General features: G+C 41.7%; 1 protein-coding gene across 2 annotated transcripts in view; it reads left to right on the top strand.

Moving 5' to 3' along the window:
* Window positions 1-13,385, top strand: part of ATP13A4 (ATPase 13A4) — a 122,592-nt gene that overhangs the window by 70,448 nt on the left and 38,759 nt on the right. For both annotated transcript variants that reach the window (XM_040267520.1, XM_040267519.1), the window contains exons 10-15: window positions 415-585; window positions 1,987-2,144; window positions 2,969-3,157; window positions 6,327-6,388; window positions 10,799-10,949; window positions 13,183-13,269. In XM_040267520.1, coding sequence (XP_040123454.1) covers window positions 415-585; window positions 1,987-2,144; window positions 2,969-3,157; window positions 6,327-6,388; window positions 10,799-10,949; window positions 13,183-13,269 — 818 coding nt within the window. The remainder of the gene's footprint in view (window positions 1-414; window positions 586-1,986; window positions 2,145-2,968; window positions 3,158-6,326; window positions 6,389-10,798; window positions 10,950-13,182; window positions 13,270-13,385) is intronic.

Below are 13,385 nucleotides of genomic sequence, written 5' to 3'. Positions count from 1 at the left end.
GCCTAATGAAAGGGATTTAAACACTCAAGTGTGTGCATGCAGGGCTCTCCAAGCTCTGGCTCCTACATAGCTCTCATGACCTCTTATTCCCCAGACCCTGCATTCTAGACTGCACAACTTGCTATTCCCTAAATGGTTGTTTCCAATCTATTTCAGCATCCCTGTCTGATTTTATAAGTCTTAGAGTATTTCTAACATGACATTATACTTAATTCTTTTAATGGCTGTCTTCCTCTCTGGACTACAAACTTCTTGAACACAAGAACTATGTTTCTCCTTATATCGTCCATACCAAAGCTTCCTGCTACGAGACAAGCTCACAAGAAATGCCTGGCATGTGATGGGTTGGTGAATGTGTGGTTTAAATGAATGAAGGTCTCCCACCTCACAAACTGAGACGCTTGTTTTCTGTAGGAGAAAGTATTCCAGTCACTAAAACTCCATTACCTAAGATGGATGGCTCAGTGCCCTGGAAAACACAGAGTGAAGGGGAGTATAAGCGGCATGTCCTCTTCTGTGGAACGGAGGTTATCCAGGCCAAGGGGGCCTGCTCCAGCACAGTGAAAGCAGTGGTACTGCAGACAGGTTAGTTAGCATCTCCTGCATTTTATTATTTTCATGAAATATCTTCACTCCACTTATCTAGTGCCTTAAATGAATTAGGTAAGGAGCAGTCTTTAGATGACAAACCCCATATATGTAAATAAAGATATTTAAAATGTGAATTTAACTATGGCATATATCTTTTAGTAAAACAATAACACTGGTGACAATAAGTATTATTCACGTGCTTTGTAATTTATAAACTATTTCCTGCTGCTGCTGCTGCTAAGTCGCTTCAGTTGTGTCCGACTCTGTGCGACCCCATAGACGGCAGCCCACCAGACTCCACCGTCCCTGGGATTCTCCAGGCAAGAACACTGGAGTGGGTTGCATGAAAATGAAAAGTAAAAGTGAAGTCGCTCAGTCATGTCTGACTCTTAGCGACCCCATGGACTGCAGCCCACCAGGCTCCTCCATCCATGGGATTTTCCAGGCAAGAGTACTGGAGTGGGTGCCATTGCCTTCTCCGAAACTAGTTCCACATATCAAATTAGTGGAACAAAGATGCCTGTCCTCACTTTGTACATGAATAGGCTGGAGCCCGCACAATTCAGGTAAAGTTTTTCTTTAAAAAAAAAAAATCAAATAGCCAGTCACTAACAGAGCAGGACCTAGAGCTTAGGTTTTCAAACCCAAAGAACAAATCCCAAGTTTTTTCCATGCAGGACTTGCAATTGAAAACTTGGTGATAAAAAGTGTTAGAAGTTGAATCCATCTGTATTTACTGGACCATTTAAATTCAAGTGTTCTGTATGTGTGTGCCCACATACACACATGTGTATGTGCACACTTACAAATCCTTTCCTTAAAATGAAGCTATATTTGGAAAAGCTGTGCTCTGCCCCTATAGGGTGCTTTACTATCTCTGCTGCTAAGTCACTTCAGTCGTGTTCGACTCTGTGCAACCCCATAGACGGCAGCCCACCAGGCTCCCCCGTCTCTGGGATTCTCCAGGCAAGAACACTGGAGTGGGTTGCCATTTCCTTCTCCAATGCATGAAAGTGAAAAGTGAAAGGGAAGTCGCTCAGTCGTATCCGACTCTTAGCGACCCCATGGACTGCAGCCTACCAGGCTCCTTGGTTCATAGGATTTTCCAAGCAAGAGTACTGGAGTGGGATGCCATTGCCTTCTCCGTTACTATCTCTGGGATGCACTGAAATTAGAAATATAAGGAAGGAAAGTCAGAGAGGAATAAGCTCTGAAAGAGCTAGGATATATTCTTTCTAGCATTTAGGTATTTTGCCACTCATCCTTTAATTGCTTTTGGGCTTAAGCACTGTTTAAGTTTCTCTAGAAGAAACAAAGGCCCTGTTGAAGATTAGAAGAGCACTAGCAGAAGGATTTGTCATCCTGAGAGTGTGAGGTGTGTGTTTACTGCTTCAGGATTCAACACTGCAAAGGGAGACCTCGTGAGATCCATTCTCTACCCCAAGCCGATGAATTTTAAGCTCTACAGAGACGCCATCAGGTTCCTCCTGTGCCTCGTAGGGACAGCCGCCATTGGGATGATCTATACTTTGTGCATCTATGTGCTCAGTGGGGTAAGCTGCTTTTGTTCTTTTACTACAGTGCATGTATACTCATTTATGTAGTGTCTCTTATTCTCCTGTTGACCTTTATCTAAGGGGTGGTTTTCAAACCTGGGAAAACAAAGCCAAATGCTGAAACCTGCCTACATATTCCCAGATCCCCAATATTAGCAGTTGATCACCAAGCTCCATAATAGCCATCGGATCTAGTGGAATAAAACACTGTGTTTATGGAGACAGTAACATGCCTCTTCCTGGTGGCTCAGAGGTTAAAGTGTCTGCCTTCAATGCAGGAGACCTGGGTTCGATCCCTGGGTCGGGACGATCCCCTGGAGAAGGAAATGGTAACCCACTCCAGTATTCTTGCCTGGAGAATCCCATGGACGTAGAAGCCTGGTGGGCTACAGTCCACGGGGTCGCCAAGAGTCAGACACGACTTCACTTTCACTTTCACTTTTCAAACATGCCTCTACTCTTGGATTTTGCCTTACTCTATTTTTTCATCTTCAATTTGAGAATATGTTTATTCCAATAATGTATTTTATAGCTGTTAAATGAGGAATTTTAAATAAAAACTAATGTTGATAAGGTTGTGGCAAACTGGTACATTGTTCTCTGCTGGTAGCAGTATGAATTGTTACAGACTTTTTCATTACACTTTGGCAAAATATAGAGAGAGCCAATAAACGTGTTCATTCTCTTTAAACCACATTTGGCCAGCTCATATAATTTCTAGAAATATGTACCAAAATAGAAAATAAAGAGGAGGGGAAAAGTCAGATGCATTAAAGTGTTCACAATTGATTTATCTGTAATAGCTAACTTTGTCCTCCCAGGAAACTCCCGGGGAGGTAGTGAAGAAAGCCCTTGACGTCATCACAATTGCAGTTCCTCCCGCTCTGCCTGCTGCTCTGACCACAGGCATTATGTATGCCCAGAGGAGGCTGAAGAAGAGAGGCATCTTCTGCATTAGCCCCCAGAGGATCAACGTATGTGGACAATTAAACCTGGTCTGCTTTGACAAGGTGGGTGTGTTTCATCACCACCCTCAGAGCCGTTTTCATCATCACTGTCATCAGGCACAGGTGCTTCACATTCCCGTGAGGCAGGAACCCCTGGATGTGGGTACTGGCTACCTGATTTCATTTAGTCTCTGATTGGATATGTCATCTAGGACAGATACATCTCTGGATCTCAGATTCTAGGGTTTAGAGAAGGGAAAGTAGGAACTGAGTAGGTGAATCTTTTCGGGTTCTTCCAGCTCCAATATTCTATGAATCACAATGAATTAAAATAGCATTCTGTCCCTCTATAGTCAAAACCGTCATACAAAATTTAAAGCTTTTACTGTGGTTACTAACTGTATCCCTAATGTTAGGATTATTGCCTGGCGTATCGTCAGTGTTCAATAAATATTCATTGACTTAATGAATGAATAGAAAAGAAAACGTGTATTTAGCTGTCTCTTACTATGAGACTAGGTTAAAATAAATCCCCAGGAAATCTTTCTTTTCTATAGTTTTCCATCTGCAGTAAATTGCTTAAAATAATCCTTGATCCCATACCAGTTACTCCCAACTAGCCTCTTATTCTGCCTTCTCCTGAATATATTCTTTTCATCTATATACACATGCTGGTATGAAGGTGGGAGCTATAAGAGGGTAAGATGGATATGAAGGGCTGTTTTGTACCCATGTCTTAATTTATAAAGGTGACTAAGTGGCTGCTGGCAGAAAATGCCATCGAAAAATGCATTTAATGTTACAGTTCCCCGACAGAAGAGGTGTGTCCTACCAGGCAGGGCCAGAGATGGAATGCCAGATTTTGAGCAGGAAGGAAAGGAAGATTGAGGGGAGTGCTCAGGTTATGGCCTTTATAAAGGAGTTTCTGCAGGAAAGACAAGACAGGGCAGGGTACATAGATGACAACTAGCTATTTGGAATGATTTTGATGGCTTTTGGGCTGTAGGATTGATCTCTAGTTGTCTAGTAGCTGGCCTTGGGGTGATGTTTCCAGGGGAGTGTGGCCAGATAGGGAAGGTATGACTCCTGACTGGTTAGTTTGCATATCAAAGGCATGTTTTTGGCTGAGACCCTGGCTATTTCTAACAACTGGCTAGCTCCAAGGAGGCAGTCTCTCCATCAGAAGCGTTTCCTAAATTAAAATTTTGGTGGTGAGCATACTGAAAACGGAGAAGGCAGTGGCATCCCACTCCAGTACTCTTGCCTGGAAAATCCCATGGATGGAGGAGCCTAGTAGGCTGCAGTCCATGGGGTCGCTAAAAGTTGGACACGACTGAGCGACTTCACTTTTACTTTTCACTTTCCTACATTGGAGAAGGAAATGGCAACCTACTCCAGTGTTCTTGCCTGGAGAATCCCAGGGATGGGGGAGCCTGGTGGGCTGCCGACTATGGGGTCGCACAGAATTGGACACGATTGAAGTGACTTAGCAGTAGCAGCATACTGAAATAGAAGTATAATGTTGGCAAAACTTATATAATGTTATTTATAATGTAATGTAAACCACTGTCTTGGCAATTAAAAATAAATTGAAAAAGAGAAAGTCCTTTTGCATGTCAAATGTCATAATATATACAAAAAATTTTTAAAGATAAACAATTTGCAGACATTATAGTCATGTGAATGTGGGCATGGAGTCAGGAGAGAACAGAGTGACTTTGATCAGAGCAGAACCTTAGTGAAGGAAGGGTGTTGTAGACCTGGAATATCTGGCTAAGAAATTTTTATATACATTTTAGATAGTGGGGAGACATTCGTTGAAGGAGTTTTCCTCTTTTTTATTGTTTCCTTCCATTTACTTATTTTTTATTGTGGCAAAAGATTTATAATGTAAAATTTACCATGCTAACCATTTTTAAGGGGCTTTAAGTGCTTTCATGTTGCTATGCAGCCATCATCACTATCCATCTCCAGAACTTATTCTCTCTTCCCCAACTGAAACTCTGTACCCATTAAACAGTACTGGGAAGGTCTGGGATAGCAGAAACTTAATGGGATCAGAGCTGTATTTTATAATTATTGGAATATCAAAGAGATTTATGAGGAACAGAAGGTTAATATGGTTCATGCCACCATGTCAGTGTTAATTTGTGATCAAGCTAGCATCACACAGATGTTCTGTTTCTAGGATCATATTATCCTTGAGCTTGGAAAGGGAAACAGGGGTGGGAAAGATAATTGTGATATGAATTTGAATAAAAAGTAACAATTGTGAACAATTTTCATTATTCTCAGCTCTTATTCTTTGCAGACATTACATTCAACACTATATTATCTCATTTAATCTTTGCAACAACCCTATATGATTATGACCACATTACAGATAAGGACTCTGATGTTTAGGGGACTAAATAATTGGCCCAGGTCACACAGCCCATGTTTTAAGCCAGTCCAAACTCTTCATCACTATACTGCACTAAGAGAAAAACCAACAAATACCTTTTTAACAAATAGATGTCAAAATAGCAAACTATTTCTTTAGAACAGTGAAAAATTATACTTCTATTATTTCTGATGACATACTTTTAACGTCTGCTGTAAATGCTGGGACTCACCCATTTTTTTAAAAGTTATTGAAGTATAGTTTATTTACAATGCTGTGTTTAATTTCTGCTGTACAGAAAAGTGACTGAGTTATACAAATATATTTCTTTCATATTCTTTTCCATTATGGTTTCTCAGAGGGCACTGAATATACTAGGGCCTTCTGTTTATCCATCCTATATATAATAATTTACATCTGCTAATCCCAAGCTGCCAGTCCATCTCCCGCACCTCACCTCCCCACTGGCAACCACAAGTCTGTTATCTATGTCAGTGGACACACATTTTAGCTCTCAGAGCAGACTTACCAACGCCTCTCCCATCCGTTCAGTCTTTCATTAAATTTTCAAAACAGGCCTCTGAAATATGTACGCAGTAACTGTTTTCTTTCCTTTATCTCTGAGAACACTAAAGTTCAGAGATTAAGAGCCAGTTTGTCCCACGACTGGTATGAGTTCATCAAAGCTTCCACCCAGGACTCCAGATACCCATCTGATTGTGTCATTCCTCAAAGTGCTGATCTTGATCATGGGTTTGTGACATACATTTTCCTGTTAAAGCATAACTTACTGGTGTCACTATGGGCTGCTGAATCTTCAGAGTAAAGTGAGCTCTTGTTTCTGTTTAGACAGGCACCTTAACAAGGGATGGCTTGGATCTCTGGGGAGTCGTGCCTTGTGATGGGAACGGGTAAGTACTCGGGACCAAATGCATTATCATTTCCTGTTTCCCAGCTTTATCCTGAACACTAATAAAGAAGAGGTTCTGGCACTGGCTTTGGTGAGCAGTGATTGCCAGAGTGTTGGCCAAACTTCTTTTAATTTCTCTTCTTCACTATTTTCAAACTCACTAAAATGTGCATCCTCCCTCCACCCCTGTCCCAGCCCCAGGATTCTCACAGAACCCAGGAAATGAAGGGCACGTTTTGACGCTGCATTCATCTTGCTAACGTGTGACTGGCTGTTGGTGTATTAGTCAGGGGCCAGTGTACATCATTTGGGCAATACCTGGACACTGTCCTTCAAGGAGTTAAAGTTCATAGCACAAGCTGAAGCCCTTCCATGTGCTAGGAGGAACGTGGCCCTGACTTGCAGACACTGAATTTCAGTACGAGGAGTATCTGTGGAACCACAGCTAGTGTACTTTATTTTCCTTTATATTCTAGTTCTGGCTCCTGGAAACTCCTCTTTTTCTGGCCAGAAAGGATTCCATTTTGACAGTTCTCAACTCAAGGTAGTAAAGATTTATTGCCTGTCCCTCTTCTGGGGCTCTCTCGTTTGTTTCATAGCCTCCTTTTTATTCCCACTACAACTTCCAGTTTGATCTGAACATGAACATTTGACAAATTCAGGTTTTGAGTTTGTTTGCTTGTTTTTAAATGGAGGTATAGCTGATTTCTTGGCTCAGATGGTAAAGAATATACCTGCAAAGCAAGAGACCCGGCTTCGATCCCTGGGTCAGGAAAATCCCCTGGAGAAGGAAATGGCAACCCACTCCAGTATTCTTGCCTGGAAAATCCAAAGGAGAGAGAACCCTGGCAGACTATAGTCCATGGGGTCACAAAGAGTCAGACACGACAGCAACTCAACAGCAACAATAGTTGATTTCGGGTTTTGTTTTTTTTTAATGAGAACGTTTCCCTCTCATACTTGCAATGGAAGTCACGAAGCATTTTATACATACATTTTATACATTCTTCTGCATCATGCGAATGCAAGTGACTTATCCATAACATATTTTAAATGGACTGGAATGGGTGAATTTAACTCAGATGACCATTATATCTACTACTGCGGGCACCAATCCCTCAGAAGAAATGGAGTAGCCATCATGGTCAACAAAAGAGTCTGAAATGCAGTACTTGGATGCAATCTCAAAAAAGGCAGAATGATCTCTGTTCGTTTCCAAGGCAAACCATTCAATATCACAGTTATCCAAGTCTATGCCCCAACCAGTAACACTGAAGAAGCTGAAGTTGAACGATTCTATGAAGACCTACAAGACCTTTTAGAACTAACACCCAAAAAAGATGTCCTTTTCATTATAGGGGACTGGAATGCAAAAAGTAGGAAGTCAAGAAACACCTGGAGTAACAGGCAAATTTGGCCTTGGAATGAGGAATGAAGCAGGGCAAAGACTAATAGAGTTTTGCCAAGAAAATGCACTGGTCATAGCAAACACCCTCTTCCAACAACACAAGAGAAGACTCTACACATGGACATCACCAGATGGTCAACACCGAAATCAGATTGATTATATTCTTTGCACTGAAAAACTGATGCTTTTGAACTGTGGTGTTGGAGAAGACTCTTGAGAGTCCCTTGGACTGCAAGGAGATCCAACCAATCCATTCTGAAGGAGATCAGCCCTGGGATTTCTTTGGAAGGAATGATGCTAAAGCTGAAACTCCAGTACTTTGGCCACCTCATGGGAAGAGTTGACTCATTGGAAAAGACTCTGATGCTGGGAGGGATTGGGGGCAGGAGGAGAAGGGGACGACAGAGGATGAGATGGCTGGATGGCATCACTGACTCGATGGATGTGAGTCTGAGTGAACTCCGGGAGTTGGTGATGGACAGGGAGGCCTGGCGTGCTGCGATTCGTGGGGTCGCAAAGAGTCGGACACAACTGAGCGACTGAGCTGAACTGAATACATTTCCATATTAATATACTATTAAGACACAAGTCCATTTCCTGGGTTAAAAAGTTGATTCTGGTGCTTTTAGCCATTTTAGTCTATAGAAGAAGGCTGTTGTAAGTGGTAAAGATTCTAGTTTTTTTTTTTTCTTTCAAAGATAAGTTTGGATATATAGCCAGTTTTGTTTCTTAGTATTTTTCTGTTTCAGCTTCTATAAAAAGTATATGCATTTATTCAAATATGTGAGGATTTAGAGAGCACTTTTTTCTTATTTATTAAATTTGTCCCTAGTGACATATAGCTCTATAGCTGGCATACAGAGTAGATGCACAATAAATGTTTGTTTATCTAAAATGAACTAAGTATGTTCTGTCTTTTGAATGCTCTTCTGCTTATTGAATTAACATCATCTTAGTCACAAAATTTTTAAAACTTTGTTTCTAAAAGTGACTTGTCAAATTTAATAAAACTAATTGATAAATATTTAGATTATTGATGGATTAATTCAGCCTGTCACTCTCTTTCCCAGTCCCTTCCTTTCTCCAAATGCTCAAAGTTGGCTGCAAGTGATTAAAAGAGCAATTAGATTTTTTTAAAATGACAGATTTAATTAGTAGAATAAGAGAAAACAGATTGAGTTCTAAGTAAGAAGTCAGCACTTGATTTAAAGCTATTAAATATATTATTGTAAAATGTAAGGTCATTTTCTAGTAATTCTTATCTTTTCCAAAGAGTGCCAGGCACTTCAATGTGCCAGGTACTTCAAAATCAGTGGAAATCTACCTGACTACAGGAGCTTGATAAATCGTAAACATTCAAATAAAAATTCAAGGACAAGGATGACAGAGAATTCTACTTATTTGTTGTACAAATCAGTCTGGCCCAATCCTCAGAAATATAGAACTATCTATTCAGAATTGATATGGAAGACAGTTTTTGTGCCATGTTAAAAATAAGATTCTTTTTTCCTGATCTATTTGTTGCACAGTGTGAGCTTGAGAACCTGTTTTAATCCCTGATGGTGATTGCTTCCTTTTAGTTGTTTACTAAAATACCAGGGACACATTGTAACCGCTAAGGGACTTGAACTTTCAGGATATAATAATAGATACCACCGTCAACAAGGTCAGTAATCAGTCAAGAGGTTTTTGAGCTCTTAAGGAAGCTTGAATGAGGAAGCCAGGAAGAAAAATGGCTTAGGTTATGAGTTAATATTCTGCGGAACCTGCTTTCAGGAACAAAAGGCTAGAGCAACCAAGGGAAACACAGTGTCCATATCTTGAGAAATAATAGTCTGATCCTGAAGACCAAATTTTAAGAAAGACTGTGACAAAAAGTGAAAAATACCAACTCTTCCAAGAAAGAGTAAATAGAGGTAAATAGAGTAAATAGAGTAAATAGAGGTAAATACAGTTTCAGAGGTCTAGAAACTGTATATTGAAGGCACAGCTAGAGGTTCCTGTGTAATCCCAGAGGAAGGGAGTAATACAGTGTATACAACCAAGCTGCCCACAAATCTGAAAGAAGTGGACACATGGAGGAGGATGGGCAAGTAGATTCTGACTGGTTCCAAGAAACAGATTTGGCCTCAATCTGGGAAGCACCTTCTGCTACTCAGGGTTCTCCAAGTAGGATAGACTGCTTTGTAAACCACTTACTGTGCAGCACGTGTGAGAAGGGCCTGACCAATAAGAGGAGATCCTTTCATAGGCCCAAGGCCAAATTTGGTAAATTCAGTTCTGAATTAGTGAAAGAACCCTGCATGTGACATTTGAGTTGTGTCTTGGTAAATTTTTAAATGAGGCCACTTCTATAGGAAGTGATGGAAATGATGCCTGCAATATAGACCCTAGATGCTGGGGTAGAAGAGGAAAATGCATTGTCCTTTTTAAAATGTTTTTAAAATTTTTCATTTATTTAACATTATGGTCTTTCAAATCTCCAGTAACCAACTCATTCATTTATTTACTCTTAAATTTGTCGACTGTCTGCCGTGGACCAAACACCAGATATGTTGAAAAGAGCTATGGAAGAAACAACCCTGCCCTGAAGGATAGATTGAAGGTGATATATACACAAGAAGCTATAGTATGAGCTAGCCTGTTCTGTCTCACAGCATAGGAAATAGTGGGTCCAGAAGTCCAGGTGGGAGTAGATGCAATTGGAACTAAGGGTGATATTTCTAGCTCTTTCTATACCTCTGGATTTAAATCAGTGCCAGAGAGGGGCGTAGGGAAAAGAGGGAAGAAAGAGCTTGAGAGAATCTCAGGACCTTTCTCATACTCACTGAACTCATGTAAGGATGATGGCTGAATGAAACACTATTCATTTGAGGGGATTTGAAAGTGATTATGTATTGCAACAAAGCATATTAACTTATATTTTTAAAAGATAGTTACCTCCAGAAGCTTCACTTTGGCCTGGAGGAAGAGGACTAAAGTCCTTTCCTTTTTCTCCTTTAGTTTCCAGGAAGTCCACAGGTTTACCTCAGGCAGGACTTTGCCATGGGGCCCACTGTGTGCAGCCATGACCAGCTGCCACTCTCTGATCCTTCTCGATGGGACCATCCAGGGAGACCCACTGGACCTCAAAATGTTTGAGGCCACCACCTGGGTAAGCCTCTGCTTTTCAGAGATTTTAAGAAGCTTCTTCAAGGCCAGGCCAACTTAGCTTTTATTACAGCTCTCCGCTACTTATAGCATTAGAGGTCTCCAATATGGATTACATGTGGCAGTGAGGGGCAGGCTCATCTAAACCGTTTTCTGCTTGTACAACATATTTCTGTATTGGGGTTATAGTGAGGATTAAACAGAATGATGCATGTAAGAAATCCCTGGTACTGTGCCTGGAATCTATTACCAGCTCAATAGTCTCAGTATAATTGTTATATAATTATGTTCTGCTGCTGCTAAGTCACTTCAGTCATGTCTGACTCTGTGCGACCCCATAGACGGCAGCTCACCAGGCTCCCCCGTCCCTGGGATTCTCCAGGCAAGAACGCTGGAGTGGGTTGCCATTTCCTTCTCCAATGCATGAAAGTGAAAAGTGAAAGGGAAGTCACTCAGTCGTGTCCGACCCTCAGCGACCCCATGGACTGCAGCCCACCAGGCTCCTCCGTCCATGGGATTTTCCAGGCAAGAGTACTGGAGTGGGGTGCCATTGCCTTCTCCTAATTATGTTCTAACTCTTCTCAACTACAATATGAGCCATGTCTGATTTCAAAGTTTTCTAGAACATGGGGATTAGGAAGCATCACTTCCCCAGTGCTTAGGGTAATTCATTGTTACCAGGAGTTTTATTTCTATTACTTTAGTATACTTTTGTCTCTAAGACTAGGGACTAAAAAGAACACCATGAGAGCTTTTGTTGAGACTCTGAAGTGGATTTCAGAGAAAATGATCTTGTTTGGGATCAAGTATCTGGCTCTCCCAGTTCTCATCTTGGCTCTGCTCTAACTCCTTGACCTCATGAGGTCATCTATCCTGTTGGGAATTTCCATGACTTTAAAATGAGGGAATATCCCATGGTAGGCTGCAGTCCATGGGGTCGCTGAGGGTCAGACACGACTGAGCGACTTCACTTTCACGCATTGGAGAAGGAAATGGCAACCCACTCCAGTGTTCTTGCCTGGAGAATCCCAGGGACGGGGAAGCCTGGTGGGCTGCCGTCTATGGGGTCGCACAGAGTTGGACATGGCTGAAGCGACTTAGCAGCAGCAGCAGTGTTCACATAAAAGGAAACAAAAAAGCTGGAATCTTTTCTTAAAAGGGAACTTCATTCAAAAGCACCCTACCCAAAACAAATCACTGGAGTTACTCTGGTTGAGATAGAAGATGAGGAGTAAAGGTACAGCTTAGGGAACATGCGTCCCGATGTACTTAGCCACAGCCCACTTCACTCTCCGTAATCTGGTTCAGTTCCAGGTCTGTGTAATAACATGCGTAAAATCCTCACTGAAAGAGACAATCTTTAGGGTCCCTTCCAGCATTAATGGGGCCTCCCTGTGGCTCAGTCAGTAAAGAAGCTGCCTGCAATGCAGGAAACATGGGTTCAATCCATGAGTCTGGAGATCCCCTGGTGAAGGAAATGGCAACCCATTCCAGTGTTCTTGCTTGGGAGATCCCATGGACAGAGGAGCCTCGTGGGCTACAAAGAGTCAGATATGATTTAGCAACCAAACCACCACCACCTCCCATTGTTAATAGGGCACGCGTCTGTAGCAGTGTGGTATAACTTTTCCATCCTTCCTGGGTTACCGTTTCTGTATCTTTAAGTAGGAATTATAATTTCCTCTCTGAGATTTTTTTTTTTTCTGCCACTCCACAAGATGATTATAAAGCATTATGGCATCTTTGGGTAAAAGGTTCCTTTGCCTATAATTTAGGATCATTATTATAGCAATTACTGTTTACCAAAAGTTAACCATGTGCATCACGGTCCCTGCCCTCCTGTACCCTGAGGACCGTCCATCCAGATTAGACAGAGAGGAAAGAGCAGGAGCGACAGTGAACCGGGAGAAAAAGGACAATAAGGTATTGGCTGTCCACGCTCAGTGTTTTCAAGTTAAGCCCTCTGAAATGGAAAAAAGCCTTTATGCCACAAATTCTAGCAGAGAAAGCAGGAGAAATTGTATGACTAATTCAGAAGTGCCTGGCCTTCAAGTTCCATAGTATTTCCGATGTATTATTTTTTTGTGGCGAATTAAAGTCTGGTTCACCTCCATGTAGCTGAGGGAGGAGAATACATTGAGACGCTCTGAGGATTTTCTCAAGGGGAGGATTTGAGCACGGTATTCGTGGATGAAAGGGAAAGAAATCTCTACAATGAAATATCCCGTATGAAATAGGAAATGGTGGCTTCTGGGGACGATTTCCACCTCAAGGGAGTGCCAGGATGTGTCATGGTTGTTAAGCCCTGTGGAACATCCAGTCAGGTAAGCCTTGCCTGCTCTCTACCCCACAACCCCCAACTCAGAAGGAAAGTCCTATGAGACTCACAACTTTGAAAGTTCAGAAATGTGTCTTCTTTGATTGGTGTGGAAGTTGGTGA

This window comes from Oryx dammah, unplaced genomic scaffold (assembly GCF_014754425.2).
Source record: "Oryx dammah isolate SB20612 unplaced genomic scaffold, SCBI_Odam_1.1 HiC_scaffold_2, whole genome shotgun sequence".
In the NCBI taxonomy this organism is placed as follows: Eukaryota; Metazoa; Chordata; class Mammalia; order Artiodactyla; family Bovidae; genus Oryx; species Oryx dammah.
This window is presented reverse-complemented; position numbering and strand designations above follow the sequence as displayed.